This window comes from Phoca vitulina, unplaced genomic scaffold (assembly GCF_004348235.1).
Source record: "Phoca vitulina isolate PV1807 unplaced genomic scaffold, GSC_HSeal_1.0 scaffold23, whole genome shotgun sequence".
NCBI classification, from domain to species: domain Eukaryota; kingdom Metazoa; phylum Chordata; class Mammalia; order Carnivora; family Phocidae; genus Phoca; species Phoca vitulina.
The window spans coordinates 27,278,053-27,298,186 of record NW_022589726.1 but is presented as its reverse complement, the minus strand read 5'-3'; the positions used below and the strand labels follow the sequence as shown (position 1 = coordinate 27,298,186).

Sequence of the window (20,134 nt, the reverse complement as noted above, 5' to 3'; positions counted from 1 at the left end):
TTAGGATGATTTGTTCCATTTCTTTGAAGAAAGTGGATGGTATTTTGCTGGGGATTGCATTGAATGCGTAGGTTGCTCTAGGTAGGATTGACATCTTCACAATATTTGTTCTTCCAATCCATGAGCATGGAACGTTTTTCCATTTCTTTGTGTCTTCCTCAATTTCTCTCATGAGTATTTTATAGTTTTCTGAGTACAGATCCTTTGCCTCTTTGGTTAGATTTATTCCTAGGTATCTTAAGGTTTTGGGTGCAATTGTAAATGGGATCGACTCCTTAATTTCTCTTTCTTCTGACTTGTTGTTGGTGTATAGGAATGTCTGAAGCACCTTTGATAGGTTTCCAATTGCATTGAAGAGAAAATTGATTTCTCCTATCACCTTGGCATTCCTGCCAGTATTAAGCACTGCTGCCGAGCTGATACACTGCAGTGTGGGTATCATTGTGCATGTCTTTGCTGCTCGCAGATTGCCACCCCAGCCCAGAAGGCCAGGTAACCTCTCTTACATGTAGCTGGCTATTGTGCTAGGTATCTGGAGAAAGTTCCTTTTGATTACAAGTTACAAAACCCACTCAAACTACCTTTAGCAAGTAAAGGGAAAGTATTGAAAGTTTACAAGAATTTCTCATGGGGCAAAGGCAGAAATCAGGTGTCGATCCTGTAATTGGAAGGCCATCGGGCAGTTTCTCTTCCTTTCTAATCTCCCTTCTTTTTCCTCAGTGCCTCCCTCTCTACCTCTACCAGCATCCACTCTTCCTATATTCCTTGTCATTATCAATTTCATAAATCTGATTCATAATCTAAACCCTGGGATTCATCTTCATTATCAGTATCCTTTAATTCTTCTTCTATAAGTGTATTTTTTTCATTTGGCATATACTATAAATATAGCTGTCAGAGGCCCGTCTCAGGATGGGAGTGAGGGTAGGAAGGGACAGCTAAGCAGAAACTGCAGAAGCTGCCTGTCTATGGAGTTACAGGTAATCTTGCCTACCATTTGTGTTTCCTACCCCTTCACTGGCACCTTTTGGTTTTGTAACCTCTTAACAACCGCCACTCCCATTACCTTCACTAAAAAGAGACTATGGCAAACATTTTAAAAATTCTCCCAAACTATTACATTAGCAAGGACTTCTTTATCTTGAGCTGAAAATTCACAATACCATGCTACTGTAACAAAAATGAAAGTTTTTCCTACCTGTAGTACATGCTAATGTTACAGAAAACAGAGAAAAGGAAAAAAAGCACAACAGCACATGTGTGCTGAACCCATAACTTTCAGTGTGAGACATGGAGAACTTTCATAGTAGGAAAAGTGATTTCCTCTAAAATCAACTTTTCAGTATGGAATTTTAATGATGAAAGAAATGGAATGATAGGGTCAGTGTTCCTGGTTCTCTGAATCACTTGGGGAGAAAAAAAAACAAAACTAAGAAGAACTAGCCTCCCCTGCAGAATACGTAGGACATGTCCCATTTCAAACATAAACTGCTCTTTCACCAACTACAGCAGAAGTACCTTACAGAACAGTAGTACTTTCCTCAGCCTGAGGAAGATAGCTCTTACCTGTTTACTTTTTATAAATTTATTTTAGTGGCATCCTTGGAACTGGGGAAATAGTCCAAGTTTCAGATTTCACTAAGGGAATGATGAAGTATAGAATGATGTCAATGATGTCTCATTGTCTCATAATAGTGACCTACCTTCCAGGCTCCTCCAAGCCACTTTCTTTACACCATTCTTCAAAACCAAACAGATTAATTTATCTTTGCCAAGAGTTTAGTCTCAGTTGTGGCTTTATTTCTATTTTGGATTTAGACAATCTTGTTGAATTATAGCAGTGGTATGGGAAAGGGTAAATGAGAAACCTAGACTGTGAATATCGTACTTTTTACAGCTAACTCCCTTTAATCTCTCTGCTTCAGTATTTTTTATAAAAAGGGGATACTTATCCAGAGTACTGGTTAGGATTCCTGGTACATAAAATAATGTAAAAGGCTATATGAAAATGTTGCCAGTGACTTAATGTTTCTGATATGCCAATAATTTCTAAATGCTATTATGTTTAAACAAACAAAAAACCCTTTAGAATTGTAACCCATAACCATTTCTAGTCATAGAGACCTTTGCCTAGGATTCCTTTCCATTCTCCTAGAATTTTTCCTATGTAGTGAGCCCTCCCTGAGGGCTTAAAGATTAAGCTTGGTAACTGTTAATACTTTTAGGCTCTTCTTCTTATTTTTTTTTTTTTAAGATTTATTTATTTATTTGAGAGAGAGTCCCATGCAGACTCTGCGTGGAGCCTCAGGGCTCAATCTCATGACCCTGAGATCACGACCTGAGCCAAAACCAAGAGTCAGATGCTTAACTGACTGCACCATCCAGGCACCCCAATACTTTTAGGTTCTGAGCCATTTTTCCATATCTTCACAAGGTTAAAGCAATCTTAATACTGGGTTCTCTCCAACCCACTTTGCCAGAGAACTGGGAGGAAGTAAAGGGGGTTTTGGAAATAGCTTAGCTTAGTTGCTACTGCTGACAGATTTCTCCTATCATAGGGTAACTGGATGGATGGAGGTTGCTCCTCTTATATCTCTCAGACCACTGTAAAATTTTTCACTTAGGGAACAAGTTGTTGCTAATTATTTGCTTTCTTTTAGGCTTTTTTTTTTTAAGATTTTATTTATTTATTTGATAGAGACACAGCGAGAGAGGGAACATAAGCAGGGGGAGTGGGAGAGGGAGAAGCAGGCTCCCCGCCGAAAGGGGAGCCCGATGGAGGGCTCGATCCCTGTACCCTGGGATCATGACCTGAGCCGAAGGCAGATGCTTAACGACTGAGCCACCCAGGCGCCCCAGCTTTCTTTTAGGCTTAATCAAATCTAAAGCATGACCTTTTCTATTGTCAGGATATTGCACTTTTCTGATTATTACTGTTAAATCATTTGAGGACTGTACTACCTCATGAGCAATTAAAAATCATCTTATTAATTTCTAAAAATTTATTTGGAAATAATCTTTTTTTTTTTTTAAAGATTTTATTTATTTATTTGACAGAGAGACACAGTGAGAGCAGGATCACAAGCAGGGGGAGAGGGAGAGGGAGAAACAGGCTTCCCGCTGAGCAGGGAGCCCGATGCGGGGCTCGATTCCAGGACCCTGGGATCAGGACCTGAGCCGAAGGCAGACGCTTAACGACTGAGCCGCCCAGGCGCCCCAATTTGGAAATAATCTTAATTAAAATAAATTTTCTTTGGATAACTCAGATTTTTTTTAGTTGTATACTCATTGGTATACATTATACTAATTTCACCTACTATAATAATTTTTATAACAAATAGCTATATGTAAAAAATCAGTTTAATATATACATAAGAAATTTCACCTTCTTTTAACTTGATTTTTTTTTTTTTAATTCAAGGGAAATACATTCTGAGGGACAAATATCTTTTAAGGAATTGATTTGCCATGTTAACATGTGATCTATTTCATTGTGGTGAGTGTTTTAGACATTCACTTGGGAAAACGTCTAAATTAAGCCTTCCCCTCCTTGCCTTTATTAAAGAATTTATATTGTCCTTAGACATGAAAATATTAAAAGCCACATGAAAGATTTTGTCATTTTGCAAAATATTTATTGTTAATCATTTTCTTAGCCAATAGAATTTTTAAACCTATTTTATAATGTATTTAATTGCCTTTTATCTTCATTATGACAATATTTCTTTAGATTTGGCCTTTTTATATTTGTTGAATGCTAGCAGTTTTTTTCTCAAGCCAATAACTGACATTAAACACAACATTATTTTTCCTGGCCTACTGAATCAGATTTGAAGGGGATATTGCATAATGAATACATTAGTTTTCCTCTAATCCACAGTCTTCAGTGGTTTATTGTCTGATGTGAGGAAAAAAAAAATGTCTGGAGTGTAACATAAGTTGTTTTAAGTCCAAGGATAAGGTAAACCGTAAGTCCAACCTGTTCATTTCTAGCTCCATTTTGATTCTGGTGTATCCATGAGCCATCTTTTCTAAAACTTCTCTATAGTCCCAAGATTTTTTTTTTTTTTTTTTTTTAAAGCATACTGTACTGTTTTCTTTCCAAGCTTTCAGGTTGCCTGGAATACCAACACTGTCTCAGTGCTTTTAATCCTCCTTCTCTCTGCCCATTATGATTTTTCCTTTGGAATTAATTATACTTTGTATTTCTCTATGGCATTTACTGTATTTTGCTTTATGGTTTTCATAATGTATTACTCTTTTTTCTAGAATCTAATTTCTTTGAGCAGGGTGTGCTATATTATTGACCAAATCCAGTGCTTTGCACGTAGTAGGTGAGTTTTAGTTGGTTGGCAGGTACAGTTATCTGTCATTCAAATCTATATCTGCATTTACAGATTCATTAGTATTTGTAATTCTCAACCCACATTGAGAAAATGCAAAGCTCATCATCCAGGGTCCAAGCAAAAGAGAGCCTTCATTTATAAGCTGAGGTGATCAGAGCCATATACCTACCATTGGGCCTATTTTGCTTTAGATCTCTTTCCCCCTTAACATTTTATTATGAAAATTTTTGAATATTAGGAATTAAACAGTGCACACCCATACCCTCATCATCTACATTCTATAATTAACATTTTGTTTTATTTGCTTTGTCACTTACCTATCCATTGCTTTATTCATCCAGTAATTTATCTTATTTTTTGATGCATGTCTAAGTATGTTGCAAATCTTTAGTACACTTCATTCCTAAATACTTCAGCATACATGTCATTAAGTAGAGTTGTGACTTTTTTCTCTTTTTAAAGGAATAAGATATGGATATAAACCCTTTCTCAGATTCCTGCTGGCTTCTTTCCTTCTTAGAGTTGTCATTCTTGTGTATGTTTTTCTATTTTTAGTATATATGTGTATATCCCTAAACTAAACAAACTGTTTTTAAAACATACATAAATGGCATCATGGATTACATAGTTCCTTTGCAACTTTTTTCACTCATTATTAATTTGAGATTTGTCTAGAGTCTATATTTAATCTCTGAGATCTGCTTTTGGCAGTAGTGAAAGATTGTGTAGACTCTGGAATTACTTCATTTATTTTTGTCTACTTAGTGTATTATGAGCTAGAAATGGTAAAAAAATTATTAACCTTTGAATCCTGTAAATTTATAAATTGATCTATAATTTATGGATGAGAATTTTACAAACATCGATTGCTAGGAGTTTGTAGCATTATTCCACTTTATCATTAATTTTGGAGTTACTTTTATGTGGCCGTAATAATTGTACCTACATACTGAATGTAGGTGTTGAAATCTAATCCATGTGTTCATAATGCATTTCTTAGCAACCACCAGTGTTCTTTTCAGTTGCTGTGCTTTTAAGAGCCAGTGGGGCTGCAACTTTGAGGAGGAAGTCTTAACGATATCTTTTTCTATTAATACAGCACAAGCAGCAACATAGATTACAATAGTTTTGACACCTTCTGCATTACTGCAGACCCAAATTAAAGGGTTTAAATTTGTCTCCAGTATTTAACATCAGTGCTGTTACTTTTTTCCTGACCTCATCAACACATTAGACATTATGAATGTTTCCTCGTATATTAAGCCTCAATTGGAGTTTCTTTTTTTAACTTACATCTTTATACACATTTCACCAAAAGATTGTAGAACATTTTACATATACTAATTATTATATTTCACATTGCTCCTTTAAAAGTGGTAAGCTTTTATGTATACTTTAACGGTAAAATAATTGCAAATATATATTATTTAATTTACCAGGTCAACACTTGTCACTACATCTTTACCTTTTTTCCCACTTCTCAATCCTCTGTATTAACACTGCTTAGTAGAATTTTCTGTGTTGATGGAAATTTTTTATATTTGCACTGTCCAGTATGGTAGCCACTAGCATTTGAAATAGGGCTAGGAACTGAGGAACCGGATTTTTCATTTTTATTAAAATTTAAATAGTCAAATATGGCTAGTGGCTACTGTATTAGACAGTACAGCTCTATAATCTCCACCATGCCAATAAACTGCTCTTGCAGCTAACCAGCCAGTCCCCTAGTTTCCCAGTCTCATCAGTATGTTTTGTTTGTCAGCTTCTTTGATTTTTCGCTGACATTTGATTGACTATATTCTTCTTTTACAAATGTTTTTCTTGGCACCTGTGCCTTCACTCTTTTCTAGTTTTTAGTCTTCCTTATTTTCTCTTCTTTGGCTGATACTGGTGCTTTTAGGTATCTACTCTGGCTGTCTTTTGTTCTCAGAGCAGACTTTAGCTATTTATTCAACATTTACTGAGTATCTACTTTCTATCAGACACTGGGGCTAGAAAGAACTTACTCCTTATTTCAAGGAACTCCTGTGGTCTCAGCTGGCATCAGTGCTAAAGATGTTAAGAATTCTCTTTCCCCCACCTTTTGTACTTCCTTCCCAGTCTCCCTCCCTCCTCCCTCCCTCCTTTCCTCCTCTGTTTTTTTTCTTCCAAAGTCCAGACTCAGTAATTTGCTTCCTGTTGACAGGTGCCTCAGTTATGTACTAGGTATTGAACTTATCTCCCATTCCCAATACCCTCCCTCTTCAAATAAAAATTATTTTTTTATTCTTCCATCATTCTCCACATTATTACATCTATATGGCTTTTTTTTTTTTTTTAAGATTTTATTTATTTGGGAGAGAGAGAGTGGGAGAGAAAAAGAGAGCACTAGCAGAGGGAGAGGGAAAAGCAGGCTCCCCGCTGAGCAGGGAGCCTGACCTGAGGCTCAGTCCCAGGGTCCTAGGATCATGACCCAAATTGAAGGCGGACACTTAACCAACTGAGCCACCCAGGCACCCCTGTATTGCTACTTAATTACTTGGAAAGCCTCTAATCTCATCTTTAACACATCATGTGACATTCATTGTCCTCGCCCTCAGGAGCTCTTAATGTTGATTCTCAGCCATTTTCTCTCCCTGATACATCCAAAGGATCCAATTCCTCCTTGTAGCTCTTTCCCCATTTGCTAATTATTGATTTATAGGTTGAGGTCTAAACTCCTTTAAAAAAAGCTCTTCATGATCTACTTTGAGAGTGAATACACTCTACGCTCTAGCTATGCCAAGCCAATTAAATTTTCCCAAAATGCTGTTTCCTTTATTTTACTAGAGTGAACTTACCATGTTTAAAGAATCGGTTCACTACCATTTTCTGATACTCCCTTCTCTAGACAGACAGTTGTTTCTTCTCTTTTCATCATCCTTATCACTATATCTAACAAATTAAATGCTTCCCTTGTAGTAGGCACTATTCTAAGTGCTTTTTATGACCTCATTTAATCATTATAATAGCATAGTCAGGTCTATAGGTCCTGAAACTGAGGTAGAGAGGGTAACTTTTCCACCCTGCTTTTCATTTGTGTGATTTAAAATTTTTTTAATAGGATTTATTTATTATAGCAGTTTTAGGCTTACAGAAATATTTTAAGAAAGTTCCCATATACTCCCTCTCTCCATTGAATTTCCACTCTCATTAGCATTTTTGCATTGCTGTGATAAATTTGTTAGGATTGATATGAGCCAGTATTGATACATTATTATTAACTACAGTCCATAGTTTACTTTAGGGATCACTCTTTCTGTCATACAGTTCTGTGAACTTTCACCAATGAAAAATGTATGATGTGATAGATCATGCAGAATAGTTTCACCACCCTAAAGGTGCCCTATGCACCTATTTATCCTTTCCCCACTATCAACCACTGATCTTTTTACTGTCCCTATAGTTTTGCTGGTTTCTAGAGGTCATGTAGTGGGAATCAAGCATTGAATGGCCTTTTCAGACTGACTTCTTTCACTTAGCAATAACCATTTAAGGTTCTTCTTTTTTTGTGGCTTTGATAGCTCATTTCTTTTTATCACCAAAAATTATTCTAGTGTATGGATGTCCCACAGTTTACCCATTCATCTACTGAAGGATATCTTGCATGCTTCCAATTTGGGGTAATTATGCATAAAGTTGCTGTAAACATTTGTGTGCAGTTTTTGCATGAACATAGTTTTCAGCTCATTGGGGTAAATACCTAGGAGTACCATCGCTGGATCATATGCTCAGACTGTATATTTAGTTTTGTAAGAAACCACTAAACTGTCTACCAAAGTGGCCAGTTATCATTTTGCATTCCCACCAGCAATGAATGAGAGAGAGTTCTGTTGCTTCACATTCTTGCCAGAAATTGGGGTTGTCAGTGTTTTGGATTTTAACCATTCTGGTAAATGTGTACTGATATCTCATCACATTGTTTGAATTTTCAATATCCTAATAACATGATATTGAAATCTTTTCATGTGCGTATTTGTCATCCAGATGTCTTTTTTGGTGAGGTATCTGCTCAAATTTTTTGCCCATTTTTAAAAATTTATTTTTTTAAATTAACATATAATGTATTATTTGTTTCAGAGGTACAGGTCTGTGATTCATCAGTCTTATACTCAGTGCTCATTACAACATATACCCTCCCCAATGTCCATCACCCAGTTACCCCATTCCCCCCACCCCTCTCCCCTCCAGCAACCCTCAGTTTGTTTCCTAAGATTAAGAGTCTCTTATGGTTTGTCTCCCTCTCTGGTTTCATCTTGTTTCATTTTTTCCTCTCTTCCGCTATGATCCTCTGCCTTGTGTCTTAAATTCCACATATCAGTGAGATCATATGATAATTGTCATTCTCTGACTTATTTTGCTTAGCATAATACCCTCTAGTTCCATCCATGACATTGCAAACGGCAAGATTTCAATTTTTTGATGGCTGAGTAGTATTTAATTGTGTGTGTATATATATATATATATATATACACACACACACACACACACACACCACATCTTTATCCATTCATCTGTCGATGGACATCTGGGCTCTTTCCATAGTTCGGCTATTGTGGACATTGCTGCTATAAACATTGGGGGCAGATGCCCCTTTGGATCAATACATTTGTATCTTCGAGGTAAATACTTAGTAGTGCAGTTGCTGGATCATAGGGCAGCTATATTTTCAACTTTTTGAGGAACCTCCATACTGTTTTTCAGAGTGGCTGCACCAGTTTGCATTCCCACCAACAGTGTAAACACAGTTTTATTTTTTCTTTCTAATTGGTATACTTTTCATTTTCTTTTCTTGTCTTACTGTATTAACTAGGATTTCCAGTAGAGTGTTGAAAAGGGGTGGTAAAAGGGATCATCCTTGTCTTGTTCCTTATCTTAGGAAGAAAACATTTACTTTTTCACCATGTAATGTTAGCTTTAAGGTTTTTGTAGATTTTCTTTATTAAGTTGAGGAAGTTCCCCTTTATTCTTAGTTTGCAAAGGGTTTTTGTCATGAGTCAATTTGTCATGGATTTTGTCAGATGCTTTTTTTGCATCTATTCTTATGATCCTGTGATTTTTTTCTAGCTTATTGACGTGATGGATTGCATTAATTGATTTTCAGATGTTGAACAAGCCTTGCATTCCTGGGATAAATCCCATTTGGTTGTGGCGCATAATTCTTTTGATACATTCTTGGATTTGCTAATACTGTGTTGAAGATTGTTTTTTCCATCTGTGTTCAGGAAAGAGATTGGTCTGTAATTTTCCTTTGTACTGTCTTTGGTTTTGATAATAAGGTTATGCTGGCCTCAAAGAGATTGTAGAGAATTGGTATCATTTCTTCCTTTAGTGTTAAGTAGAATTCACCATTGAAACCATCTGGGCCTAGTGCTTTCTGTTTTGGAACGTTAATTGTTGATTCAATTTTTTTAAATTTATTTATTTGACAGAGCACGCATGCACAAGCACAGGAAGCATCAGGCAGAGGGAGAGGGAGAAGCAGGCTCCCTACTGAGCAAGGAGCCCAACACGGGGTTCGATACCAGGACCCTGGGATCATGACCTGAGCTGAAGGCAGACACTTAACCGACTGAGCCACCCAGGCTTGATTCAATTTCTTTTCGTAGATGTAGGCCTATTCGAATTATCTACCTCTCCTTGTTTGGGTTTGGTACACTGTGTCTTTCAAGAAATTGGTCCATTTCATCTAAGTTATCAAATCAGTGGGCATAGGGTTATTCATGATACTCCTTGATAATCCTTTTAATGTCCATGAGATCAGTAGTGATGACCCCTATTTCAATTTTGATATTAATAACTTTAGTCTTCCCTTTTCTTGGTTAGCCTGGCTAGAGATCTATCAATTCGATGTTTTCAGAGAACCAGCTTTTGGTTTTATTCATTTTCTATGTTACTGTTTTCACTTTCACTAATTTCTGTTAGAGCAGAAATTGGAATTTTTATTTTTTCTCTCTTTGGATTTAATTTGCTCTTCTTTTTCTAGTTTCCTAGCTTAGATTATTTTATATCTTTCATCTTTTCTAATATGTATTTAATGCTATAAATTTCTATTTTTTTCTTTTTTTTAAAGATTTTTTTTGAGAGAGAGAGCTTGAGCAGGGGGAGGGGCAGAGGGAGAAGCAGACTCCCCACTGAGCAGAGAGCCCGATGTGGGACTCGATCCCAGGATCCTGGGATCATGACCTGAGCTTAAGGCAGACGCTTTACTGACTGAGCCACCCAGCGCCCCTTAATGCTATAAATTTCTAAGTACTGCTTTTGCTGCATCTCACAAATTTTGATAAACTGTATTTTCATTTAGTTCAAAATATAATTTCTCTTGAGACTTCTTTGATCATTGTGACTTTAGACGTATGTTGTTTAATCTCCAGATGTTTTGGGATTTTTAACCATTTTCTGTTGATTTCTAACTTAATTTTATTGTGATCTGAAAGCATACTTTGAATAATTTGTTCTTTTAAATTTGTTAAGGTGTGTTTTATGGCCCAGAATGTGATCTGTCCTGGTGAGTGTTTCATGTAAGCTTGAGAAGAATGTGTAAAGTACGAAATGGGTTTCACCAGGACCAAATCAAGGTGTCTGTAGGGCTGCACTTCCTCTGGAGTCTCTAGAGGAGAATCTGTTTCCTTGCCTTTACCAGTAAGTTTCTAGAGGTTGCCTGCATTCTTTGGCTGATAGCTCCTTCCTCCGTCTTTAAAGTGCATCACTCAAACTCTGTTTTGTTTTTTAAGATTTTATTTATTTATTAGAGCATGAGCCGGGGGAGGAGCAGAGGGAGAGGGAGAAGCAGGCTCCCCGCTGAGCAGGAAGCCCGACGTGGGGCTCCATCCCAGGTTCCAGGGATCATGACCTGAGCCAAATGCAGATGCTTAACCGACTGAGCCATCCAAGTGCCCCTCAATCTCTGTTTATGTGGTAACATTTCCTCTCTTTTACTGATTCTCCTTCATTCCTTTTTAAAGGACTCTAGTGATTACATTTTTCCCAGCTGGATAATCCAGGATAATCTCCCTATCCAAAATTTGTAACATAATCATACCTGTAAACTTCCTTACACCATATAAGGGAACACATTCATAGGTTCCAGGGATTAGGTGTGGACATCTTGGGGGCAGAGGTGTGAAGGGCATTATTCTACTACCAGGGTAGTAGAGTCAGGATTTGAACTCAGTAAGCCTGCTCTTGGAACCACTTGTCTGCTCTTTCTGGCTTCCCTACTACCATTTACATCTAAGTGTCTTCTCTGTACTGTGTTTTAATTGTCTTTGTTTACCTTTCCCACTAGGATGTGACTCTTCTGAAACAGGACATAGAGCATTTGAACAAAATGAGTTCAGATAAAGGAAATTATATGAAATGATGAGGTATCAGCAACAGAGAGAATAACTCATTTGAATCTCCAGCCTTTTAAGGGTATATGCACATCTGACTTTTACAGTTAACCTCCAGTTACCTCCTAATGTTAATATAAATTAAATATTAAAATAAGTATATGCATATATATATCTAAATTTAAGTAGCCTGCTGTGGCTAGTGCCTACTATATTGGATAGCACAGCTCTGTAATCTCTACCATTCCACCAAAATGCTCTTAGAGAACTTTAATGCAAATGCTAAAGATGGTTTGTCTGAAATGAAAATTCTCCTAACAACTTACATTGCCTTAATTTTTGTTTTCTCTGGAACACCAGGGTGGCTCAGTTGTTAAGCATCTGCCTTCTGCTCAGGTCATGATCCCAGGATCCTGGGATTGAGCCCCTCAAAGGGCTCTTTGCCTAGCAGGGGGCCTGTTTCTCCTTCTCCCACTCCCCCTGCTTGTGTTCCTGCTCTCGCTATCTCTCTCTCTGTCAAATAAATAAATAAAATCTTTAAAAAAAAAAAAAATTTTTGTTATTTCTTTTCGTGGGCACAGAGGTAAGGACTAAATGATACACGTTTTAGAGGAGTTTTATGTCATTATAAGCAATTTTAGATAGAACAGACTTGCTAGACACTCTTCTTCCAGTCACTGAAGAACATTTTATTAAAAAGCCTTGATGGTTTTATTTTGTCATTTTCCTTTACTCCTAGAAATACTTCGTGAGAATTTAACTATTGTCACAGGCTACTCTAATAAAGTATTGTGTGAAACCACATTTGGGTAGTGTTTTCATTACCCTAGCAAATTTAACTACATTTCTATGCAGTTTATGTAAACCCCACCCATACTTTAACCTGCTTCCCATTTTGATGAGGTTCAATCAGGGGAAAAAGCAACAACAAAAAAATCTTCCTGTGTGGCCTGTAGATATCAGATCTGAAGATTATTAATGCATTTCCAGCCAGGGACCATAAGCAAACAAGCTCTCCTACAGATAACTACACCCTTCCTGTTTGGGATTGAGTTTACTGTGGAACAGATTTCGGAAATAGGTTTCTGACAGTTGTGAATTTTATTTATAAAATGTTGTAGGGTGAGGTTCTTCCTTTAACAGAAACTAATTATTTCCTGTCTAATGCCCAACCATTACGTTTTAAACAGTCTTTTAGAAAATTTACCCCTTCGAGAGAATTCTGTTGCTCTGGGCAGTTCTGGTTGTTCTTGTCAACTAATGTACAAACATTTGCCTGTTACAATGAATAATTCATAAAGGACTTACAATTAAAAATAAAACACAATCTTTAAATGCTTGTATTATCTTGTCTCCAGAGTGATAGTTTACAGTTTAAGTAAATACATGAACACATTTTAATGTGTTTGTACCTTTGATATGCAAATCTGTAGCACATTTATGTTCAGTAAATATGCTAAATGAAGAGTTACAGTTTAGGGAAAACAGCAGATTTACATTAAAGAATTTGCAGGTTAATTCACAGAGTAACATTATCCTCATCTACTACATCTGTTAAAAAGAAGCCTGTAAAATTCAGGCCACCCACAAAGTGGTCTGCTGAGGCCTGTGGTTGGTGTTAGAATGCTGTTATTATGTGGGCTGACTGGTTTGGTAAGGAATTTACCTCCACTAGGAATGAAACATCATGGTTCTGACTTTCCCCATGGGGACTGCATTGGCTTGACTTAGGTACTATGTTTAAACCAGTCAATGTGCTCTGTTGCCTTGACATCATATAGTAGTATCATGTGAATGGTGTACTGTTTTCTAAGTTAGTTTGTTAGAGTAGTAATATCAGTTCTGTACCACGTAAACCTTAGGATAAACTGGGATAAATGGTTGGTGTAGATAGCTGAGAATTAAACTTAATGGCTATTATGATTAAATCTTATCACACACAAACATATGGGAGCAGGGGCTGAGATGGAGAAAGCAGCTAAGTTTTTACATATTTCAATTTCTGTGTTCATTGAAGAACTTACTCTGTTAATTTCCTTGGGGCTTGTGGAATGGTTTTTAAGAGCAAGGAAATGAATTTATTAGTACAATTTAGCAACCAAGTACTGCGAGTTAAAATTAAATATTCTTCTTGAAATAGCTATTGTTAAGGGATAAAAAAGTATTGCAGACATTTAAAAAATAACAGCAGCAACTACCACAAGAACTAGTAGTGATCACTGGAGGAATAAAAACTCGTAAGCCAAGTAGTGTCTCAAATCCCTTCTTTCTAAAGTTTTTCAAAATGAATAAATCCTTTTTCAGAGAAAAAGCATGTTATATTGTTTTTGTTATATTTAGAAAAATTAAAATTCATGTAACAGTTCTTTAAAATCAGGTAATTTGTATTTCACTTACTTTTCATGGATACTTAACTGTAATTTTTCTTTAAATACATGAATTAAAGAGTATGAGAAATAGCATAGAAATCTCAACTGCATTTTGTGACTACAAATCAAGGAAATGATATTTAGTGGGGAGAAAACCTAGCAATTTTTGGACAGGGAATAATATCTAAGTGCCACTGATAAAGATTATATATACATATTGAAGTAAAAAATATATATATATACACACACATGTATACATGTGTATGTGTATATATGTGTGTGTTTATATATACATATATGTGTATACACATAAAGGAACATCTGTATATAACATTGTTTTGATCTTAACTCTGCCTTGGTGACTTTAATTGTGGTTAAATATTTATAACTTAAAAAGTTTTTTTCAAATAGATACTTTAGTCTTTTGTTTGTTGTATACTAAGCAAAATTTTGAATTTGTCATCTGTTCATGATTCAAAGAATCTAAAGTTAGGGGCTTAGAAACGTTTTTCTTCCAAACAAGCAAATGAATAAAGCCATGAATGTGCCTTAGCAAGCCTTTGTTCTTAGTTCTTCTCTAGTCTGATGTCCTTTTAGTAGACTGCCTAATGCTGACAAATGCCATGCCTAACTTCTGTAGTCAGTGATGTGGCATATCAGTGTTTTTCTACTCATTCACGTTGTCAGCAAATCTCAGAAATAGAGGCTTAAATAGCATTTGACAGTAGTGACTACTCAAGGGTGAGGGAGGTTCAGTTGTATTATTGTATCTCCCTTTTAGGCTTTAGCGTCATCATTTTGCTAACTGAATCAGCTCAGTGTTTGGCTAATTATTTTTACTCTTAGCTAACCACAATATATTTCACCTTTCTAGGTTTACCGACAAGACTGTGAAACTTTCGGGATGGTTGTGAAAATGCTGATTGAAAAAGATCCTTCATTAGAAAAGTCTGTACAATTTGCATTGAGACAGAATTTACATGAAATAGGTGAGCGGTGTGTTGAAGAACTCAAGCATTTCATTGCAGAGTATGACACCTCTAGTCAAGATTTTGGAGAGCCTTTTTAGAAAATTACTTGCTCAGGCAACAAAAATGTTTCTAGCGGTTTGTTTTTTTTCCCTGGATTGTGTAAATCCTTAATATATGGAATTTTTGTGATGAAGAGAAATACTTTGATAGTTGACTACATTTCCAATGTCAAGTAAACATCTAAAACAGTCTAAGATATTTTAATTAGAATTTTAAAATCTACATGTAGAGCCTCGTAATCCATACTTCTCTTTTTCCCCCCTAAAATGATGGGTCAGTTAATTTTTCAAGCTTTGAAAAAGCAGTCCTGGAGAACAGCTCATGTTCTCTTGTCTTCTGTAGTATGCGATCATTTGTTTTGGTCACACTAGTGTAATTTATTAGGTTAGAGATCATTCCACTTAAAACATTTATAGTCTTTTTGCATTTCATAGTCAGTGATACCATGTGAAAATGTTAGAATTCTGAGTTGTGATTTTATTGACTTGTTGCTTGCTTATTTTAGGCTTTGTAACTTTTAATATGTTCAAGTATACTATCCAAATAAACTGAATACTTAAGCGTCTATAGAATATTTGCTTTGAGATTCTCATTGTGATAAAATACAGCACTTAAATCTCAAAAAGACCTCATAATAAAATCCTATTTTCCAAGTAAATGAACTCAATGTTTTCTGTTAAAATAATCCTGAAACTCCTAACCATTCTCACAGATACGAGTCTTAAACAGTATCATATATAAGAAAGAGAAGGGACAATTTGAAATAAAAGAAAGCTCTTTTCAAGTTGAGGTTTCTTTAGAATCTTCTAATTGAAAGAGAGAAATTTAGAATATGAGGGAGTAGTACTGGAGTTTCATTTTTTCCCCAGGCCCATATTTTTCATCTCAAAAAAGAAGGTCCTTGATAATATATCCATAATCAAACCATTTACAGATGATGCCTTTGTTAATCTCTGTTTGTAGTCTTAACAAGATCTTTGTTCTGATGCCCTTTTTAGGGGTCCTCAAAAGTGTCCTTTAAAGAAACAAAGCAGAGTAGGCAGTAAGCCCAGCACAATTACCCCTCACCAAGCAGTTTATGTAAACAGTTCTTCATGAGTGAGCCATCCAAATCACGAGTTAACTGGGACCATTAGGATATTCCACTCATTTCCTGATCCCTTCCAGGTGACCAGTGGCATTTAGCCAAAATATGTATTTCTGTGGCATTAGGAAACCTTAAAAATCATGCTTGTTATTACTACCCAGTTTCATTATCCCCCCATCCTCTTTCCATTTCCATTCTCTTCTCACTTAAATTCTGGTGTTATCTTTAGTGGCCTATATTGATAATATCTAAAGAGCTACCCCAGAAGAGATAAAAATTATATTAAAAGTAGAAACAGCAGTACATTTGGTGAATCCTATAATGTGTATTATGCCATTCCACAAATGTAAAAACTACTTGAACACAATTATTTTCTTAAGTTTTCTATATGAGATTGCCTTGAACTCTTATTTTTTGCCATTTAGATATTGTACATAAAACTAAACCCCACATGTCATCTCTGGTAGTCTAATTCCCTCATTATGAACAGTGATTTTATTTGTTACCCACTTAGAAAGACCAAGAAAATACTGATATTGTTTCTTCCCTTACCCCCTTGTTTTTCTTTTCCTTAAATATTCTGATTCCAGGATTTAATTCCTGTAGTTAAGATGTCACAAGTTTAAAAATAAAAGTTAAGACACTACCACCAAGGCAAAGGATTTGTACATTTTGTTGAAATTCATTAAACTGGAAATTCATTCAACTAGAGGTTTTACTTACAGACTCATTTAAATGTAGGTTCAACCAATACTTTCTTCTTCTCCCCTTCCCCCAAATTACATTCAACATTTAAAGCTGTTTATAGCTTGCCATCACCATTATTCTGGTAGGCTTGTCAGTGTTAAATCTGTTTGTTTTTGACAGCTTTTTAAAGACCAATTTTAGGATAGTTGAATTCAGATATGTACCAGAGTGTGTATTTTGCGAAATGTTCTTGATTAAAGAAATTTGTAAATTATCCATCGTTTTTGAGTATGCCCAGTTGATATGATAAATTTTTCATTGTCTTACCATAAAGCCTTGATGATCAACAGGGGGAAAGCACTATTGTGAAGCTTTTTGTGAATTTTAAAAGTGCAAAATAAAGCAACTAGGTTTAAATAATTGGATTGTCTTTTTTTCTCTTTAACAGGCTTAAAGTATTTTCCTGAAATGTAGACTTTTATTACTCTCTACTGCAAGATTACTCAATGTTCAGTTTACCTACTCAGCAGCAGGATGGAAGAACTGAGAAACCATTAACTTTGGTGACTTAAGGTGTCTTGATATCTGAGCAAGCAATTAAACGAGATGAGATTGAGCACACAGAAGTGCTCAATAATTGTGTTATTACGAATCTAAGTTTCAGAAATAGTAGGATTAAAATCCTATCTCTGTATAGTAACCTCTGGAGGAACCACATCTTCGTGACCCAATTCCTAACACAGTTTGGAATGTTGTAGGTACTTGTCTTCATTGACACTTCACAAAAGAAGTGACATTTGACTCCTAGGTCTTGGAGGACTAGGACTTTCCGGCAGAGAAGGGGACGTAATAGAAGTCTAGGAAGAGGGGAATGGTATAGGGAAAGACACAGGCCTGTATGACTGAAGCTGGTTGGGAAAGATGATGGGCAACAAATGTAGGAAAAGATAGGTTGACAGCAGAATGAATGATTCTGAGTGCTTGTAGCTTTATCCTTTCTCTCCTACTTATTCAAGAATAACATTTGAAAATACTACCTTTGAAAATATTACTTTTATATTTTTGCCAAATATATTGATTTCTCACAGCCCCTCAGCCACTTAGCAACTGAGCCGGTTTATAGACCTAGAACCTCTTGAAGAAAGGGGAAGCCGGCTCCCCTTCAGAAAGGACTCCGCATGCACTGCCCAAATATTATACACTGGTTTCAGCTTCATTTCAGAATTGCCTGCAAGGGAACCTAAACTCCAAAGAAAGCTGTAATAGTTCTTTGGTGCAACTTTGGAGATGATGATCTTGTCATCCCTGAAGTATTCATGGTGGACAGTATTCAGTGTTGAGGGCAGCCGGCCCCCCAGGTGACTTTATAACTGTAACACTGCTCAGCCTGGCACCTGGAGCTCCTGTGAGTAATGGCCACACTCTGCTGGCCAGACCAAGGTTTGCGGGTGATACACAATACATTTACCATCTCCTTCCTGCCTGTTCTCTTGAGAGCACTGATGTTACTCAGTTCAGTGGGAAAAAAAAAAAGTGGTGGCGGAAGGAATGACTAGTAACTAAGGCAGTTAGCAGAATCTTTTCTGCCGCTTTTCATGGTAATGGAGTTGAAATAGAGTCACATGACTGCCTCATTAGGACTACATTTGCTATATTCCCCTTTGTAGTTAGGTGTGACCAAGTGACTAAGTCCATTCCTATGGAGTTTGAGTGGAAGTATTTCTCTTATGAGCTGGGACCCTTAGGACAGTAGATAGGCTCCTCTGTGCTCTCTTTTCTCCCTTCCCCAAAGTAGTAGCCATGGGTACTCAGCCTTGATTTGTTGCAGAGCCACAAGATGGAAAGAACTTGGATCCCTGCATGACCACATAGAATACCGAACTGTTATGTGACAGAGAGGAATAAATGCCCTCGTTGTTTAAGCCACATTACTGGTTTTTTCTTAGCAGCTCACCTTTTGTTCAAATTAATGTAAATGGTATTTGAGGGTTGGCTTCACTGAAGTTGGCTCTCAGGAGGCTGTACCAGTCCTGCCTTTCCATTGTAACAACTGATCTTGGGGTAATGGGGACCCTTTATATAAAAGGCTTTGTCAGTCCACTGAGTTAATTCCAAGTTGTATTTAAAATCTCACTTGATGACAAGTGTCATTAAAGACTGATGCACGTTTGTGTAGCGGCAGAGGCAGCCTGATGACACAGCACATCATTGTTTGAGCTCTGTTCCCAAAGATGAATAGTGTTTCTAATGTTAGACCATTATCACTAAAATTGTATAGGGTTTTAAAGTTTTTTTCACTGTGTATGTGTGAGTGAAAAGGTAGAGGTTTACTGAAATAAGAACATTTGAGAACATATAAGCTAGAAAGTAACCACAACATCCGCGGACATTTGCTGCAAGGGGACATCTGAGGTATGTACCCACTACTTAGGCTGCCCATGTGCTAGCACATTTTTCCTGGTTGGAATACATAGAAGATAGGGAGGGGACAGAGCTGCCCTGGCTACTGACCATACAACCTGCCCGTCTGCACCTTCAGGGAAGTTCCTCTTGCCCAGGGCCGAGTTCCTGGGGGCACTTGCTGGTACCCCCATTCTTGGTAGAGAGGTGGAGATCCTACTGTTGTTGGGGACAGTGAGCATTCACTGAGTGGGTAAGTCTGGGCAAGCTACCTGGGGAAAGGGAGAGGATCCAATGACCAGGAAAGTGTGCAGTCCCATCATCCTCCCAAGTGGGAAGACTCCTATCCTTTGTGATCAAACCCCTGAGAAAGACACACTGGCCAGATGTCTGCAACACCTTCAAGTGGGCCCAGCACCAGCCAGCTGGGTTCCTCTCTGGCACCAGATCCCAGGTGCCCTTCTCTGCCCGCACCCTATGCTTGCCTGGTGGGGAAGGTGGGGAAGGCTTCTGAAGCCAGAATAGGGTCAGCCTCCAGTAGATGGGAAAGTATATGTGTGTTGTGTGTTGTGGAGGGTTGGGGGAGGGGAGAGAGAAAATGCAGTTCAACAGCACTGTACCTTACCAGGCTGGGGTATCTGTTTTGTGCTCAAGCTTTTGATTTCCTCCCCTCTCCTTTTCTAGATAGGACTGAACATTAGCAACCTGAGGGCTCCTGCTGGCATGCCCTCCCACCACAGCCTGATGACACCATAGTGGGTGGTGGTCTGTGAACACTGCAGGGCTTGCTCATTTGAGAGGTGAGCGCTGTGTGAGAATCACATTTTCTTTACCATATAGGAGCAGCCTGCCCCCCCCACCC

At 37.2% G+C, this 20,134-nt stretch overlaps 1 protein-coding gene across 6 annotated transcripts in view; it reads left to right on the top strand.

The window, feature by feature from the left end:
• Nucleotides 1–17,289, top strand: part of PPHLN1 (periphilin 1) — a 152,486-nt gene extending 135,197 nt beyond the window's left edge. For all 6 annotated transcript variants that reach the window (XM_032420250.1, XM_032420252.1, XM_032420251.1 and 3 more), the window contains one exon: nucleotides 14,942–17,289. In XM_032420250.1, coding sequence (XP_032276141.1) covers nucleotides 14,942–15,136 — 195 coding nt within the window. In that variant the 3' untranslated portion in view covers nucleotides 15,137–17,289. The remainder of the gene's footprint in view (nucleotides 1–14,941) is intronic.
• The last annotated feature ends 2,845 nt before the right edge of the window (nucleotides 17,290–20,134 follow it).